Source organism: Bufo bufo, chromosome 9, assembly GCF_905171765.1.
Source record: "Bufo bufo chromosome 9, aBufBuf1.1, whole genome shotgun sequence".
Lineage (NCBI taxonomy): Eukaryota > Metazoa > Chordata > Amphibia > Anura > Bufonidae > Bufo > Bufo bufo.
In genome coordinates, this window is record NC_053397.1 from 197,608,332 (window position 1) to 197,626,937 (window position 18,606).

General features: G+C 45.6%; 1 protein-coding gene across 2 annotated transcripts in view; it reads left to right on the top strand.

Moving 5' to 3' along the window:
• LRP8 (LDL receptor related protein 8) overlaps window positions 1-18,606 on the top strand; it is a 194,754-nt gene that overhangs the window by 156,460 nt on the left and 19,688 nt on the right. For both annotated transcript variants that reach the window (XM_040408155.1, XM_040408154.1), the window contains 2 exons: window positions 17,676-18,044; window positions 18,138-18,260. In XM_040408155.1, coding sequence (XP_040264089.1) covers window positions 17,676-18,044; window positions 18,138-18,260 — 492 coding nt within the window. The remainder of the gene's footprint in view (window positions 1-17,675; window positions 18,045-18,137; window positions 18,261-18,606) is intronic.

Consider the following 18,606-nt stretch of genomic DNA (forward strand, 5'->3'; position numbering starts at 1 on the left):
AAATCAAATGCAGTCCCCGGGAGCAGGCAGTTCCGAGAACAGCCGCCGGGGGCCTTCATCGGGCTGTTCTCGGAACTGCCTGCTCCCGGTGACTGCATTTGATTTCAGACCGGCTCCTGGCACAGGGGCTTACCTGTGCATCGCTGGACAAGTGAGTCCACCTTACTAAAGATGGCAGCCCGCATGTGTTCACTGGCGAACACTGCGAACTGACCCTCACTGGTCACAACTCCCTAACCCGGATAGACTATATGTTGGGCATTGGGACAGCGATGTTAAATCTTCGCTCTGTATCATACTTACCTAGGGGGATATCAGATCACTCGCCGATACTAGGCATTCTGATACGTAGCGTTCCCTCAGTGATGTATAGAATGAATATACATCCGTTCTGGCTGAATCTATTGGGCGCAGCGGACCGCACTCCATATCACGTAAAGGAGTTTTTGGAAACACCTGTAGATGAGCCTAATCTGGCCCTTAAAGAGGACCTTTCACTAGAATAAAACATCTAAACTAACTATACAGACATGGAGAGCGGCGCCCAGGGATCCCCCTGCACTTACTGTTATCCCCGGGCGCCGCTCCGTTCGCCCGGTATAGGCTCCGGTATCTTCATAGTTAGGCTCCACCCAGGGGAACCTGCCGGCGTCTCATTCTCCCGGGCTGTAGCGCTGGCCAATCGCAGCGCTCAGCTCATAGCCTGAGAGGCTTTTTTTTCTCTCAGGCTATGAGCTGAGCGCTGTGATTGGCCAGCGCTACAGCCTGGGCGCCGCTCTCCATGTCTGTATAGTTAGTTTAGATGTTTTATTCTAGTGAAAGGTCCTCTTTAAAGGCGTTTCTCTGCGGGTCCTTAAACTCCAGCATATCTTACATAAATAAGATACTTAAACGCTCAGAAATGGAGTTGGAATCTCAGTGTACCACACTAGACCGGCCATATATACACCATCCGACAGACGCTAACAGGATTGCTTGGCTCCAAGCGGGCAGACAATATCTAACGATACTTAAGGATAAAGCAGACAGTTTTTTATGAAACAGACAGCGTTTGAGTTGGGTAATCAGTCGGCTAAATTACTGGCTCAGCTAATCCGCCATAACTCACCCTCTTCAACAATCTTAGCAGTTAGGAATTCTGCAGGACGAGACCTCTGCACACAGGAAGCAGTTATACACACTTTTACTAAAATCTATATCAATCCAGCATAACAACATCTGAAACAGAGATAGCCACGTATTTAAAAGGCATATCCGTCTCCAAACTCGCTTCAGCACAAAGTGCCCAATTAGACCGACCAATTTCCTTGGAGGAAATATTACAAGCCATATCTGACCTCAATAACGGGAAATCTCCTGGCCCAGACGGCCTTCCCAAAGAAGTATATGCCAAATATGCGGGGGTGTTAGCCTCTCAATTGTTGTCCACCCTCCACTCGGCCTTGGAAATGGGACGCTTACCCGACTCATTCATGGAAGCCACTATTATACTTTTACTTAAGCCTGATAACGATCCCCTAGAATGCAGCTCCTACAGACCCATAGCATTGCTAAATGTGGACCAGAATTCTGGCCACTCGCCTAAATCAGGTAATTCTGTCACTGGTCCATCAGGACCAAACTGGATTTATGCCAGGGAAGTCCACTACTGAGAATATCAGACGGGTGCAGATGGTTACACAGGTGGGCTATTCATGAATGCGCATTGGCTTCATTAGATGCCGCCAAGACATTTGATTCTATAGAATGGCCCTATTTGCTTGGCTGCCTGCAGGGTTTTGGGTTTGGTCCACAGTTCCTCAGATGGATCACTATCCTATACAGCAGCCCGGTAAGCAGACTACTGATTAATGGAGAACTATCAGATAGCTTCCTATTATACAAAGGGACAAGACAGGGCTGCCCCTTGTCACCGCTCCGGTTTCCCCTGGCGGTTGAGACACTGGCATAACTGGAGTCAATATGGGCGAGAGAGCGGTCTGTATGGGACTATATGCTGATGATATTATTTTGTATTTATCCTAACCTGACACATCCCTTAGCAATGCAGTGGCTTTGATAAACGAATTTGGGGAGCTCTCGGGCCTCAGAATTAGGCTACATGCACATGAACGTTGTTTGTTTCCGTGTCCTTTCCGTTTTTTTTGTGGATAGGATGCGGACCCATTCATTTCAATGGGTCCGCAAAAAATGCGGACAGCACACCGTGTGTGGTGGACTCATTCAAATATCTAGGAGTAAATATTACTAAAAAACATTCCCAGGCCTTGTCACTTAACATTTACCCCTTAATTGATCACATACGGAGCAAGCTTCAAAGCTGGAAGACACTGCCTATCTCAGTGGCAGGACGTATTCACTTAAATTAAAATGATTATACTCCCCAAGGCTCTCTATACTATTCAACACACAGAGGTACATATACCCAAATCTGTGTTTAAAAAAAATAGATTCACTGACCAGAGTCTTTAGATCCCGCGCCAACTAAGCATAGACACACTAAAGCGCCCAAAAACAGAGGGAGGCATGGCGCTACCGAACTTCTATATATATATTACCTGGCGGGCCAGCTACGGCTCATTAATACCTGGTATACAACAGAGGACTTGCCTACCTCAGAGTACTTCTTAAAATACTACCTAAACTGCCAGTTCTGGAAGTGCCCCCTAAATTCCAGAAATCATTGCTGCTGCTGCACAAGCTGGCTCAAAAGACCTGGAAAGAGTCTAAATCACTGTCCCACATTACGGGATCATCTCCGATATACCTATGTGGGCCAATCAATCTTTGCTGCAAGCCCAGGTGGTTATGGGGGCAGACAGATGGCAATCCGCAGGGGTTAAAACCCTTGGAGATATATATATGATCAAGGAATGTTAATGACATTCAAAGCACTATCCCGAAAATACAACATCCCCCGTACCCACTTCTTTTTGTACTTAAAGCTTAGATCGGCCATACAGAGTAAACTCCCGATTATTAGCACCACGGTCTCTAAGTACCCACTTATAGGAGTTGTCAAAACCCAGGGCCCCAGAGGACTAGGACAGCATGGACCAGCCACATTACCACTACGGCATCCGCTCTTCCACAAAAAACCCAAACCCCATTTGATGGAGAAAATGAGGCGGCCACAGCTTTATTAAACGACCACTCCCTGAAGGCTGCCTTGTCACTCTTCCTTATTTCGATGTTGCTTTTCTGTATGCTCCCCATGATGCTGTATTACATTGAGCATGTAGATCTATCAAATGCATTCAGGGCCAACTCCCCCGCCAGCTGTGACACCTGCAACAGAAAAGCCAAAACCACCAACCCAACCCACCAACCAGTAGAGGACACCTAAAACCGCAAATAAAAATGTCACTCTCCTCACAGTGGATTGCATCACCAACAATCAGCTACCCCTTATATAAGTTTATCCTCCACCCCACCCCCTCCCTCCCTTTGAATCCCACAATCCTGCTCCTGTATTTTCCCGCTCCTACCCTTGCTCTATTAACCCCTTCCACTTTCCCTATGCGGTTCACTGGCACACTATCATCAATCTATTCGCATCTAGTACAGGTAAAGGTCAGTGCCAATCCCCTCATGGTAATAGACAAATGGAAAAGACTGATAGCCACGCTTACAGAAGAGTCCATAACGTTTTTATTGGAATCACATTTACAAGTACAGTTGTGCTCATAAGTTTACATAACCTTTGCAGAATTTATGATTTCTTAACTATTGTTCAGAGAATATGAATGATAACACGGACACTTTTCTGTCACTCGTGGTTAGTGGTCGGCTGAAGCCATTTATTGTCAAACATCTGTGTTTACTCTCTTTAAATCATAATCCCAACACAAACTTCCCAAATGACCCTGATCAAAAGTTTACACACCCTGGTGATTTGGCCTGATAACATGCACACAACTTGACACAAAAGGGTTACAATGGCTATTAAAGGTAACCACCTTCACCTGTGATCTGTTTGCTTGTAATTAGTGGGTGGGTATAAAAGGTCAATGGCTTTCTTGACTCCTGACCGACCCTTGCGTCCTTCATCCAGTGCTGCACTGATGTTGTTTGGATTCTAAGTCATGGAAAAAAGCTAAAGAATTGGAAAAGGTAGTGGAACTCTATAAAACAGGAAAAGGATGTAAGAAAATATCAAAGGACTTGAGAAGGCCAATCAGCAGTGTTCAAACTGTAATTAAGAAGTGGAAAAGTAGGGGTTCTGTTGAAACCAAACCACGGTCAGGTAGACCAACTAAACTTTTAGCCACAACTGCCAGAGACATTGTTCGGGATACAAGGAAAAACCCACAAATAACTTCAGGTGAAACACAGGACTCTCTGAAAGAATGTGGTGTGGCTGTTTCAAGATGCACAATAAGGAGGCACTTGAAGAAAGATGGGCTCCATGGTCGAGTTGCCAGAAGAAAGCCATTACTACGCAAATGCCACAAGGTATCCCGCTTACAATATGCCAAACAGCACAGAGACAAGCCTCAAACCTTCTGGCACAAAGTCATTTGGAGTGATGAGACTAAAATTTAACTGCTTGGAAACGACCATAAACGCTACATTTGGAGAGGAGTCAACAAGGCCTATAATGAAAGGTACACCATTCCTACTGTGAACCATGGTGGTGGATCGCTGTTTTAGGGATGTGTGAGCTACAAAGGCACAGTAAATTTGGTCAGAATTGATGGCAATATGAATGCAGTAATGTATCAACAAATACTGGAGGAAACTTTTCACTCACTCATCCCGGAAGCTGCGCATGGGACGTACTTGGACATTCCAACATGACAATGATCCAAAACACAAGGCCAACTCCACCTGGCATTGGCTACAGCAAAATAAAGTGAAGGTTCTGGAGTGGCCATCTCAGTCTCCGGACCTCAATATCATTAAGCCAGTCTGGGGAGACCTCAAACGTGCAGTTCATGCAGGACAGCCCAAGAATTTAGGGGAACTGGAGGCTTTTTGCCAGGAAGAATGGGCAGCTTTTACCATCTGAGAAGATAAAGAGCCTCATCCACAACTATCACAAAAAACTTCAAGCTGTCATTGATGTTAAGGGGGGCAATACATGGTATTAAGTTTTGTGTTGTAATTATGATATAAAAAGAGTAAACACAGATGTTTGACAATAAATGGCTTCAGCCGACCACTAACGACGAGTGACAGAAAAGTGTCCGTGTTATCATTCATATTCTCTGAACAATGATTAAGAAATCATACATTCTGCAAGGGTATGTAAACTTATGAGCACAACTGTATCACCAGCAGTCAATAACAAAATAATCCAACTTTACATCATCCATCAAGCATATCTCACACCAACTAGACCATATAGAATGGGTAGAGCACCATCCATGGCATGTCCACGGTGCTGAGAACTGGGGGCAGACTTCTGGCACATGATGTGGAGATGCAGCCCAATTGCCACATTTTGGAAGGAGGTAACCTAATGCCGGTTCAGGTAGCTTGCACACCTGAGGTTTGCCTGCTGGGAATACTGAATGAAGATATGAGGCAATAGGTTGTGTGGGTGCTCACCCATCTAATATCATGCAAGGTGCTCTAGGTCTAACCGGCTCACCCAGCCAGTGGCAAGGTTACGTGAAGATAGGTTTGGGTTTGTTCCAGTCTGATCACCAAACCTATCTTCACTGAATGAAGATAGCTGGGATCATTACATGACTACATTTTTAAGGGAATCGCTGTTTATGGCACGTAAATGTATTGCTTTAAGATGGTAGAACTAGTGTTGAGCGAACTTCTGTTTTAAGTTCGGCGTCTAAAGTTCGGCTTCCGGTTAGCGGAGAATCCCGATACGGATTCCGAATTCCGTTGTGGTCCGTAGTAGCGGAATCAATAATCGGCCATTATTGATTCCGCTACCACGGACCACAACGGAATTCGGAATCCATATCGGGATTCTCCGCTAACCGGAAGCCGAACTTTAGACGCCGAACTTAAAACAGAAGTTCGCTCAACACTAGGTAGAACCCCATTACAGCGAACTTGTCCATGTGGAAATTACAGATAAACCAGATCCTACCATATATAGAGTTGGTGTATAAACACCATAACAAACCTCAAGAATTTGACAAGGTTTGGGGCCTGTGGTGTGGGTCATGCCTCACTATGTACACCTCCTCGAGACAGCGGCAAGCTTTGTCAACGGCTCGAGGATCCATGGTTCGGACGGTTTAGTGGTTTAGTGGGGCCACCTCATTGTAATGTAATGCCAGCCAAAGAAATGAGGGATTCACCACTGGGCAGTGGGTGGGTGAAGTAACTGACAAAAGGAATCTTTATATTGGTCTGTATTATGACATGTAACAGGAATGTATGATGTCGATGTTATTCTTCCTATTCTGTTAATAAAAAATAAATAAATCCGGATTGCCCGATGAACGAGCGATTTCTCATTTATCAGGTAATCGGTGGCAGAATTAAACAGCCAGATCATTGCAGATCCTCCTTTTGGATGTGGTTCCCTATGAGTCAAAGTCCTTAAGTTCTTACTTAAAGGAGTTTTCGGGGATTATAATATTGATGACCTATCAATATCGGACACCAGGGACCCCCACCGATCAGCTGGTTGAAGAGAAGGCCACTCTCCGTGCAAACGCAGACTACCCTTCATTGTTTACCTGCTCACCGTCAACAGCGCAGCGCTGAGCAGGTGTAACTATAAGCCGTCCCATTCACTTCAATGGGACGGCTCGTTCTTATACACTTGAATAGGAAGGAGCCATCGCATTGCAGTGAATGGGACGGCCTATAGTTACACCTGCTCACCGCTGCGATGTCGGCGGCGAGCAGGTAAACAATGAAGGGAAGGCTGCGCTCGCACTCACGCTCTTTTAGATAACTATTAATCTACTGTAAGGGGCAGTTCAGCATCACTTTGGGCCTCTGGACTTTGGTCCAATATATTGCTGTGTCCTGCTACGGTATACGTGGGAGTTTGGCTGGTTTCCGCCCTGGCCAGGCTTCAAAGCGTTTTCAAGTTAATAAACTGCAGATTAGCAGACCCTTTGATATAAGAAGATTATTGGGGTCATTTGTCAAACTAGTGTAAAGTAGGACTGGCTTAGTTACCCATAGCAACCAATCAGATAACTCCTTTCATTTTCCAAAGAGGCTGTCAAAAATGAAAGGTGGAATCTGATTGGTTGCTATTGGTAACTAAGCCAGTTCTTCTTTACACCAGTTTGATTAATGACCCCTTATATCTTTATTGGGCCTGATTTATTCTTTTTAAAATGCAATAAAAATGTATTGCACGTCAGTTTAGACTGCCATGGACAAATATAAACCTTTCAAGTGTATATTGGTGCAGAATGTTTACCAGGGACGTAGCTAAGGGCTCGTGGGCCCTGGTGCAACCTGTGTATAGGGGATATAGTAGTGTTCAAAAAAATAGTGAGTTTAAAGAGGACCTTTCACCGCTCTGACATGTCTGTTTTAATAGCTTCTTGCATCCCCCATGTAATACCAATTCTGGAGCCTCTATTCTTATGGCTCTATGTTGTGCCATGCCTTTATTATTTCTACTACAAGTTATGAATGAATTGCTAGCAGTCTGCAGTAAGGGTACAGAGGGGTGTGTCCCTGCACAGACTCACTCTATCCAATCAGTGCTGCCATGTTCAGACTGTGCAGGGACACCCCGCCAAAACTGGTTACCTCGCCTCTGTACCCTTACTGCAGACTGCTAGCAATTCATTCAGAACTTCTAGTAGAAATAATAAAGGAATGGCACAACATAGAGACATAAGAATAGAGGCTCCAGAATTGGTATTATATGGGGAATGCAAGAAGCTATTAAAACTGACATGTCAGGAGTGGTGAAAGGTCCTCTTTAAAAAAAAAAAAATCAACTAAGGGGTTAAATAAGGGCCATAATTACCACCTGTTATTCCACAGACTGAATGACATCACCGATATAACCCCTCACTGCTATTATTTTGAGCATGGCCCTTTTAATTATTCAGTTACTCGGAACAGACGGGCAGACATGTCCTAATTGTTGGGTCTGTTTCTTTTCTTTTGCTCTACTACACTTACAAGTAAATTATTTACTATGTAGGAATATCGTTTCTACCAAAAACTGTGATTTATTGGTGGACTGCTATTTTTATTTTATTTTTTTTGACAGTACTGTAAGTATTGTTAGTGGGAAAACCCTGTAGCTCTTTTCTTGGCCCAAGCATTCATGTGTGTGGGTGGGGATGGTGGAGAGGTTTATCATATGTATGGAAAGCCTTGCTCTCCTGCATATGTGATCTACTACGTCTTACTGTTACTAGCATTGCTCTTCTCTGCACCTCGGTGCTCCAGTTAGTACTGGGCCGGCCCCATTTCCTGCTAGCCGACTGGGCTACACGCCAACTCTCCGCGCACCCGTCGCTGTAGCTCCACTGCCGGCTGCAGCTGCACCTGAACTGCTTCCTGCTTTATAGAAGTATGTCTACATTGAAGCTAACTGCTGCACCCAGCTTTTCCACAGTCTGATATTGTCTACACCCCTCATCTTTCCTTCTCATCCCTGGTATGTCTGCATTGAACGTTAATGTCTCTTTCCCTGCTGGATTTATTGAGTATTTGTTTACATTGACTATTTCACCCCTGTATCTGGTCCTCCCTTGATTAGGCCATATGTGGCCCCCTCCCCCCTTGGTCACACCTGATTGAACACGGAGTGGTATAAATCACTTGGTCTGTCCAAATGCAACATCTTTCAAGTGCAACTCTTTAAGTGTACAATTTAGGGGTGGGCGATATGGCCTAAAATCTATATTGCGATATAATTTAAAACATATGCGATATATATTGCGACATATTATTTTTTTCTGTATGTATACAAAAAATACAAATTTTTAATGTGTATTGTGTAACAGTAACAGATCTTTTTCCAAACAATGTAAAGATGAAGACTAAGTGTTAGTCCCATAGCATTTGCCATCATCATCATACATGATTGTCCCTCAGAGTCAGTGCCATCAGCCCCATGGCATTTGCCAATTTCCATCATCAGACATGTCCCTCAGAGCCAGTGCCATCAGCCCCATGGCATTTGCCATCATCATACATGTCCCCCTGTGGCCCAGAGCCAGTGCCATCAGCCCCATGGCATTTGCCATCACCATCATACATGATTGTCCCTCAGAGCCAGTGCCATCAGCCCCATGGCATTTGCCAATTACCATCATCATACATGTCCCCCTGTGGCCCAGAGCCAGTGCCATCAGCCCCATGGCATTTGCCATCACAATCATACATGATTGTCCCCCAGAACCAGTGCCATCAGCCCCAAGCCCCATGGCATTTGCCATCCTCTGCCATCAGACATTCAGACATGTCCCCCAAAGCCAGTGCCATCAGCCCCATGGCATTTGCCAATTGCCATCATCATACATGTCCCCCTGTGGCCCAGAGCCAGTGCCATCAGCCCCATGGCATTTGCCATCACAATCATACATGATTGTCCCCCAGAACCAGTGCCATCAGCCCCAAGCCCCATGGCATTTGCCATCCTCTGCCATCAGACATGTCCCCCAAAGCCAGTGCTATCAGATCAGCCCCATGGCCATCCTTTGCAAATAGATTCCCCCCCCCCCCCCCCCCCCCGATGCTCCAGGCCCAACCAGAAGAATCGCTATACTTACCTTTCCTGCAGGGAGCTTGGCAGTCCACAGGTGTCGCATCTTCTTCCCAGCATTCATTGGGCAGGACCTGACGTCACACACAGCGTCAGCCAGCAGGCTGACGCTGTGTGCACACCAGGCCCTGGCCACTCCAGTACAGCGCGGTGCGGAGTCAGGAGCCGGAGCAATGGAGCGGTGAGAAGCTTCTTCAATTCACTACCGCTCCGTGGTCATATCGCGGTCCAGCGATATATGCGATATGGACAAAATCTGTTTCGTTTCACAGATTCATATCGTGCATATCGCATATATCGCCCACCCCTAGTGCACATCCTGAATTATACCAGAATTGGACCAGAAGTGCACCACAGGTAATTACAGAAATAGTTAATGCAAACAATGTTTCTATTTTTCATCTTACTCTTCCCACTTTTCCAAAACCTCCTAAAATACCCCCACATTCATTCACCCAGCAAGGAACTATTCATCTCTTCCTCCATCTCATCTTCTCATCTGACCGCTTGCACAAACCTGTTTGGCAACGTAAAACACTTCCTTCCCAAACACGCACCGATACCTCATGCCCTCTCTTATTCTCATCTATTAAAGGGCTTCTGTCACCCCACTAAACTCATTTTTTTTTTTGGGGTACTTATAATCCCTATACTGCGATATATCTATACATTATGTTATTAATCATTTTCGTTCTGTAGATAAGGCAAAAAACGTACTTTTATAATATGCTAATTACCTGTCTACCAGCAAGTAGGGCGTCTACTTGCTGGTAGCAGCTGCAAAAAACCGCCCCCTCCTCCTGTTGATCGACAGGGCCAGCCGATCTCCTCCTCCGGCTGGCCCTGTCTGCATTTCAAAAATCGCGCGCCTGTCTTGATTCGGCGCAGGTGCTCTGAGAGAAGGAGGCTTGCCTCCTCAGCACTCCCTCAGTGCGCCTGCGCCGATGATGTCACCGAAAGAGAAGACGTCATCGGCGCAGGCGTAGGCGCTCCTCCTTGACCTGTCCTCTGCCTTTGACACTGTCGACCACTCCCTTCTGTTGCAAACACTCTCATCTCTTGGCATCACTGAACTGGTACTCTCCTGGATCACATAATACCTCACAGACCGGATGTTTAGCGTCTCCCACTCTCACACCACCTCCTCGTCTCATTCCCTCACTCTTATGCTGACAACACACAAATCTACCTCTCTGGTCCAGACATCACCACCTTATTATCCAGAATCCCACAATATCTATCTTCTAGATCATCCTTCTTCTCCTCTCGCTTTCTAAAACTTAACATAGATAAAACATAATCCCCCCCAACAGACTTATCTATCACGATCAATGGCTGCACTCTCTCTACGGTCAACCAAGTCCGCTGCCTTGGAGTGACCTTGGATTCCGCCCTCTCCTTTTGACCGCACATCCAAGCCCTTTCCACCACCTGCCGCCTCCAACTCAAAATCATCTTCTGCATCCGCACTTTCCCTAACTTTGAATCTGCGAAAATGCTTGTACATGCCCTCATCATCACCCGCCTAGACTACTGCAACATTCTCCTCTGTGGCCTTCCATCTAGCACTCTCGCACCCCTCCAATCTATCCTCAACTCTGCTGCCCGACTAATCCACCTCTCACCCTGTTACTTCTCTGCCAATCCCTTCACTGGCTCCCCATTGCCCAGCGAATTCAGTTTAAAATACAAACAAATACATACAAGGCCGTCCACAACCTGTCCCCTCCCTACATCTTTGAACTACTTTCCCGATACATCCCCACACACAATCTCCGAACCTCACAAGACGTCCTTCTCTCCTCTTATCACCTCTTCCGACAATCGCTTCCAAGATTTCTCCCGTGCATCCCCCATACTCTGGAACTCACTACCCCAACATATCAGACTCTCACCTACAGTGGAATCCTTCAAAAGAAACCTGAAAACCCACCTCTTCAGACAAGCCTACAACCAGTGACCCCGCTGCCTCTATACCGCCATGACCAGCTTCACCCGCACCTACTGTGTCCTTCTCCCATACCATGTAGATTGTAAGCCCTCACGGGCAGGGCCCTCTCTCCTTCTGTACCAGTCTGTAACTCGTCTTGTTCATGATTAGTGCAATGGTCTGTATTATGTATGTGCACTGCTTATCACATGTACAGCGCTATGGAATGAATGGCGCTTTAATAATAAATAAATAAATAATAATAATATAAGGAGGCTCTCCAGTTTCGCCATCACAAACGGCATGCTTCTCTCCTCCCACTACATGGAAGATTAACCCCTAAGAAACCGGGCAAGTTCCTCTTCCCTCCTCCCTCTACATGGCAACAGATTATAAAGGCTCACGACTGTTCTATTTTTTGCAGTCTGCAAATTGAGGTTTCACTAAACACAGATACCGGCCATGTGCATTCCGCATTTTGCGGAACGGAACATCCGGCCCCTAATAGAACAGTCCTCTCCTAGTCCGTATTGCGGACAATAATAGGACATGTTCTATTTTTATGCAGATCAGACATGCGGACATATTGGTAATGGAATGCACACTGAGTTATTTCCCGTTTTATTTTTTGTGTGGCCCTATTGAAGTGAATGGTTCTGCATAAGGACCGCAAAAAATCTGAATGGACACTGAAAATAATTACATTTGTGGGCATAAGCCCTAAGGCAGAACTTGCAGTTGTCTGATTAAAGGGAAAAACGTGATGGGTTGGATTTCCCAGACCCTCACAACAGGTTGCTTCCTGTCAAATTTGCGTTTGGAAATTGGGAAACCTGGATGTAAAGTGCTTCCAACTTTCCTACCATCTATGAAGTCTGCTTGTGTTTTTTGCCAATCTCTGGACCCTTTATGCTGTGTGATTTTAGTTTTTTCGCTTTGGAGAACTAGTTCTGGTCTGTCCAGTAACCTTGACATTCCGGTAACTGATAAATCATGGTGTTTCATTAGAACATTCCTTTCTCTGGGTACTGACTATTCAGCCTTATCTCTTAGGGAGTAAATCTTTGAGGAGGAGAAGGAAAATAATTGCTGTCTTGACTGACCCCATCAAGAAGCTTGCTAAAAAAAAATGTCTGAGAACCTGGGCGCCAGACTGATAACAGAAAAAGTTTTCAGTTTTTTCTTCAAACAGACCAGTTGTGTCCACGGGGCCGTGACTGCAGCTCAGCGCTATTCACAGCCCGAAAATTCACATTGTCGAAAATTCGCAAGCGCAAATATATTGGAGCACTCTATCTGCATATAAAGCTATTCTAATGTTCTGCCATGCCAACCATTTTCTCCAGTCTCGGGAAACTTATAGCAGCTTGAAAAATGTAGCATAAGTGACCCACGCCTATATTTCGCACACATTACGCGAATATTACATTGCCGATTTTCGCAATCAAGAATATAATCTCGAATTTCTAGAATTCGAAAATATATGACGAATATTCTACAAAATATTCGTGAAATATCGCAAATTCAAATATTGCCCCTGCCGCTCATCACTAATTATGACACACTCAGACTCTGTGGCCGATGACTTCACAATCACTGTTTCTATGGAAACAAGAAGTTGTTACAGTGCCAGGATTCTAATGATGACATCACAAAAAGTGTGACCATGCCAGGATTCTAATGATGACATCACAAGCGGTGCCTCAGCATGACAGCGGCCATCTTGAATGTAATGTTCTTACTTTTTATGAACATAGCGTTAAGGGAGATATTACTAGTGGATGAAGTATTACCTGGGTGGATAATTTTTTTTTTAGACTTGTGCAAGTTTTCTGGCATACTAAGTCTCAAGCTTTGGTACACACAGATTTTCTGCAAAAATATGTGACTTTAAATAAAACGCTTTTGAAAAATGGCAACTCACCCCTTCAGGCTCCAGCTCTGAACTCACCTACTACAACCTTAGGATACCCATAGAAAATAAGAGCTGAGTACACTTTGTGCAATTTAATAATTAAGAGAAATAAAACACAATTTTTTTCTTTAAAAAAACAACTATGTTTATTGTAAAACATTTTGGCTTTTAAGTGCATTTTTTGCGGCTCTGGCTCTTTAAAGAGGCAGTGGTTCCGTCTTCAGGATTGGCTGGATTCAGGTTCGCTAACTTGTAGAGAGGAGGTCAGTGGTTCCACGTCTGGCAGATTTTCAGGGACGGAATAGTGTCACCAGAGGTTCCTCATGTTGTTTTGCAGTCGGATCCTAGAAGAATAAATATCCACATAGGAAAAAAACAGTTTACAAAAACACAAGGAGAAGACGGAGGGAAGCGGACAAACTTACCAGACCTGGTCGTGCACCGCTCATCTTCAAGGGAATTTCAGAGGGTTTGGATGGTAAAAACCATCTATAGATGGTAAATGGGCCCAAAGGGGAAGATGGTAAATGGGCCCAAAGGGGTAGATGGTAAATGGGCCCAAAGGGATAGATGGTAAGTGGGCCCAAAGGGGTAGATGGTAAGTGGGCCCAAGCTGCAGATGGTAAGTGGGCCCAAGCTGCAGATGGTAAGTGGCCCCAAGCCGCAGATGCTAAATGGCCCCAGGCGGCAGATGTTAAATGGGAGCCAAGCAGCAGATGGTATTTGGCTGAGGGGCAGATGTTATTAAAGGGGCCTAGCGGCAGATCTTATAGCCGGCGGCAGATGATACACGTTGGCCGCTTTCTCTTCCGGGGGATTGAGGCCCTGATGGTGGTGGCCCCCTGAAGGTCTTTCATCTCTATATCGTCGGGATATTGGCGAGGGCCAACATCCATCTTCTCATCCTCGTGGACAGACTTCATGTCTTCATCATCTGGATACTGCCGTGGGCCGATATCCATGCTCTCTACAGCGTTCACCACAGGTACAGTCAACCGCCTCCTCTTCCTAGACTTCCCCATGGTGACAGCCAGCTAGAGAAACTGACACTGATGTCAGGGCGCGACCCTGATTTATGGGATTTGACCACACCCCCCGATTGTTATGTCATATGTAAATGAGGCATGCCCCCATTATGACATCACAATTAAAAAGGTCACGTCATAGAGACGGGGCGGGGACAAGCATGACAGTAGCATTCTAATAATGACATCACAAGAAGTGCCTTAGCATGTGAGCGGCCATATTGAATGTAATGGGCTCACACTTTGCCCCCAGAAGTGTTCTTGGGACAATTTTTTTGATATCACAGCATCTACCTACATACATGTTCTTGTCTGAAATTTTCTTTGTGTCTATTCATTCCCTTTGCATAGATTTTGGGATGATTGGTGGGATACATGACCCTAGAGATTTATGAAACCGCCTAAAAGTAGAACTTTGGTTCCTGTGGCAGCCAATCACAGAGCAGCTTTCATTTTGTATTGTGCTCTTGGAAAATAAAAGCTGAGCTATGATTGGTCGCTATGGGCAACAAGGACAGTATTCCTTTTTGCCCATTTCAACACATCTGCCCCATTGTCATCTAAATCCCTCAACCTCTCCGTTTTCATTTCTAAAATTGCTTTGTAAAAATGAAAGCAGGTCTGTGATTGGTTGTGCAGTACAATATACAGGACTATACATGGTGTGCAGTACAATATACAGGACTATACATGGTGTGCAGTACAATATACAGGACAATACATGGGGTGCAGTCTAATATACAGGACAATACATGGGGTGCAGTACAATATACAGGACTATACATGGTGTGCAGTACAATATACAGGACTATACATGGTGTGCAGTGTAATATACAGGACTATACATGGTGTGCAGTACAATATACAGGACTATACATGGTGTGCAGTGTAATATACAGGACTATACATGAGGGGCAGTACAATATACAGAACTATACATGGGTGCAGTGTAATATACAGGACTATACATGGGTGCAGTGTAATATACAGGACTATACATGGTGTGCAGTACAATATACAGGACTATACATGGTGTGCAGTGTAATATACAGGACTATACATGAGGGGCAGTACAATATACAGAACTATACATGGGTGCAGTGTAATATACAGGACTATACATGGTGTGCAGTGTAATATACAGGACTATACATGGGTGCAGTGTAATATACAGGACTATACATGGGTGCAGTGTAATATACAGGACTATACATGGTGTGCAGTGTAATATACAGGACTATACATGGGTGCAGTGTAATATACAGGACTATACATGGGTGCAGTGTAATATACAGGACTATACATGGGTGCAGTGTAATATACAGGACTATACATGGGTGCAGTGTAATATACAGGACTATACATGGGTGCAGTGTAATATACAGGACTATACATGGGTGAAGTGTAATATACAGGACTATACATGGGGTGCAGTGTAATATACAGGACTATACATGAGGGGCAGTGTAATGTACAGGACTATACATGGGGTGCAGTGTAATATACAGGACTATACATGGGGTGCAGTGTAATATACAGGACTATACATGGGGTGCAGTGTAATATACAGGACTATACATGAGGGGCAGTGTAATATACAGGACTATACATGAGGTGCAGTGTAATATACAGGACTATACACACGAACGATACGGATTGTCTCAGGATGCGTTCAGTGAAACTTGCACCATTTTTCAAGCAAGTTCTGTCAGTTTTTTCTGCAATTGCGTTCAGTGTTTTAGTTTTTTCCGCAATGTGCAATGCGTTTTGATGCATTTTTCATGCACGTGAAAAAAAACCTGAAGGTTTACAAACCTCTCCTTGCAACCATCCGTGAAAAACGCATTGCATCCGGACGCAATGCGTTTTTCACTGAAGCCCCATTCACTTCTATAGAACCAGATCGGCGTGCACAATGCAGACTGTAGAACATGCTGCGATTCTCACACAACGCAGAACTGATGCGTGAAAAACAACGCTGATGTGCACAGACCCATTGAAATTCAATGCGGGTGCTGCGTGTTCCCCTCACACATTGCACCCACACAGAAAACTCTCTGGTGTGAAAGGGGCCTAAGGCTAGTTTCACATTTCCGTCTGTCCTCTGCCGCAGGCTGTTCCGACATAGAGCGACCTGCTGGGGTTCTCTGGATTCGGCACTGCTGTCTGCTTGCCGGACCACATTGACCATAATTGGGGTTTGGCAGAGATCCAGCTGCTACCCGGCAAAAATGCGCACAGGGGTTTTTAGCTGGCCAATTCGAAGATGTGAAAATAGCCATAAAAGGGTTATCCCATCTTAGACAATGGGGGCATTGTCCATGTTCAGCTACCCTCCATTCATTTCTATGGAGCCGCCGAAATTGCCGAGCTAGCTGGCTCGGCTATTTTCTTCGGCCCCATAGAAATGAATGGGAGCGATGGCCACGTATGCGCGGTGCCCTCCCATTCACTTCAATGGGAGAGGCGGGGACGCACCCCGGAGTCCTCCAGCCACAACTCTCCCCGGCTCCATTCTCCTTGTAGGAGACAACCCCTATATACTCGCGATATGCCCCCATTGTCTAAGATGGTATAACCCCTTTAAAGGGAATCTGTCACCAGGAAATTCACTGATTAAACCGGGCACAATGCCTTGTAAGGCTAGCAGATGAGCAGTTAAGTGCACCAAGGGCGGCCCTAAACCACTCAGTGCACTCTTGCTCCTCCTGCCTTCTTTCTTTGCTGATAGGGCTAGGTTCCTGCCTTTGCCCTGTCAATCAGAAAGTAAAAGGAGGGGCAAGCAGAGGAAGCAGGAGGAGCAAGGGTGCACACAGTGGCTTGGGCCCGCCCTCTCTGCACTTAACCGCTCATTTGCATAGGGATTAAAAGTACTTTTTCTCCAGAATGAATGATCGGTAAGTAAAAGGTATTATTACATTCAGCTGAGGTAGCCCTACAAGGCACAGTCAATTTCCTGATGACAGTCTCTCTTTAAAAAAAATAACTTGCTGGTTTCCTGCCACCACTAGAGGGAGCTATAGTTCTCTTACCAGTATGCATCTCGTGCTATTTTGCTATGTATCTATGTGCTATTTTACTACTTACTTAATTTTAATTTGCGTTCTGACAGGTCTTTTTGTGTCTTTTGTGCAGGTTGCCCGCGTGGCGAGTTCCAGTGCCGCAATAAGTTCTGTATCTCTGCGAGTTTTGTGTGCGACGGCGTCGATAACTGCAGTGATGGAAGCGATGAACAGGATTGCGCCTTAGTCACGTGTAAATCAGGACAGTTCCGCTGCGGGAAGGGCGTTTGCATCCCCGAGAAGTGGCTGTGTGATGGCCAAGCCGATTGTGCGGACCAGTCCGATGAATCCGAAGATCGCTGCGGTCTGAAAAGTCAGCCACAGGCAGTGACGCAGTGTGGCCCGCAAGAGTACAGATGTGGCAACGGCAAGTGTATTCACCTGAACTGGAGGTGTGACGGTGACCAGGACTGTAAAGACCACTCCGACGAGAAGGACTGCCGTGAGTACAGTCGCATTATATTCATAGGGAAAGTGACGTGCTCCAATCTGATTGGTTAGAAATGACGTTATATGCACTCTCCTACTCGCGCAGCTTTGGTGTCCTGCCGTCCGGATGAGTTTCAGTGTGGAGATGGCTCCTGTGTATATGGGATGTACCAGTGCAATGGAGTCAGAGACTGCCTCGATGGCAGCGATGAGACGGGGTGCCGCACTGGTGAGTCCGCTTTATTGATATATATATACTTGAGACAGACTGGGGGCAAGATATTCCCATCTTAAGTCTTGGCATATCTCTAGGATATGTCATCACAAATAAAGGAGCCATAGTGCTGATTCAGCGATGCTGCACCTTCTAAGCCTTTTCCCGCGCAGCTGCATTCAGGGGGACAGCTGCAATTCCCTGCTCAGCCAGGAGGGCTGCTCTGCGGGCAGAAGCAGTGAAGGGTTTCAGTGCTGCAGCCCCTTCATTCCCCGGATTGAGGGGGTCCCATAGTTTGGACCTTCACCAATCAGAAAATGACGGCATATAACTTGAAAATCCCCCTTCCCTGTACACATGC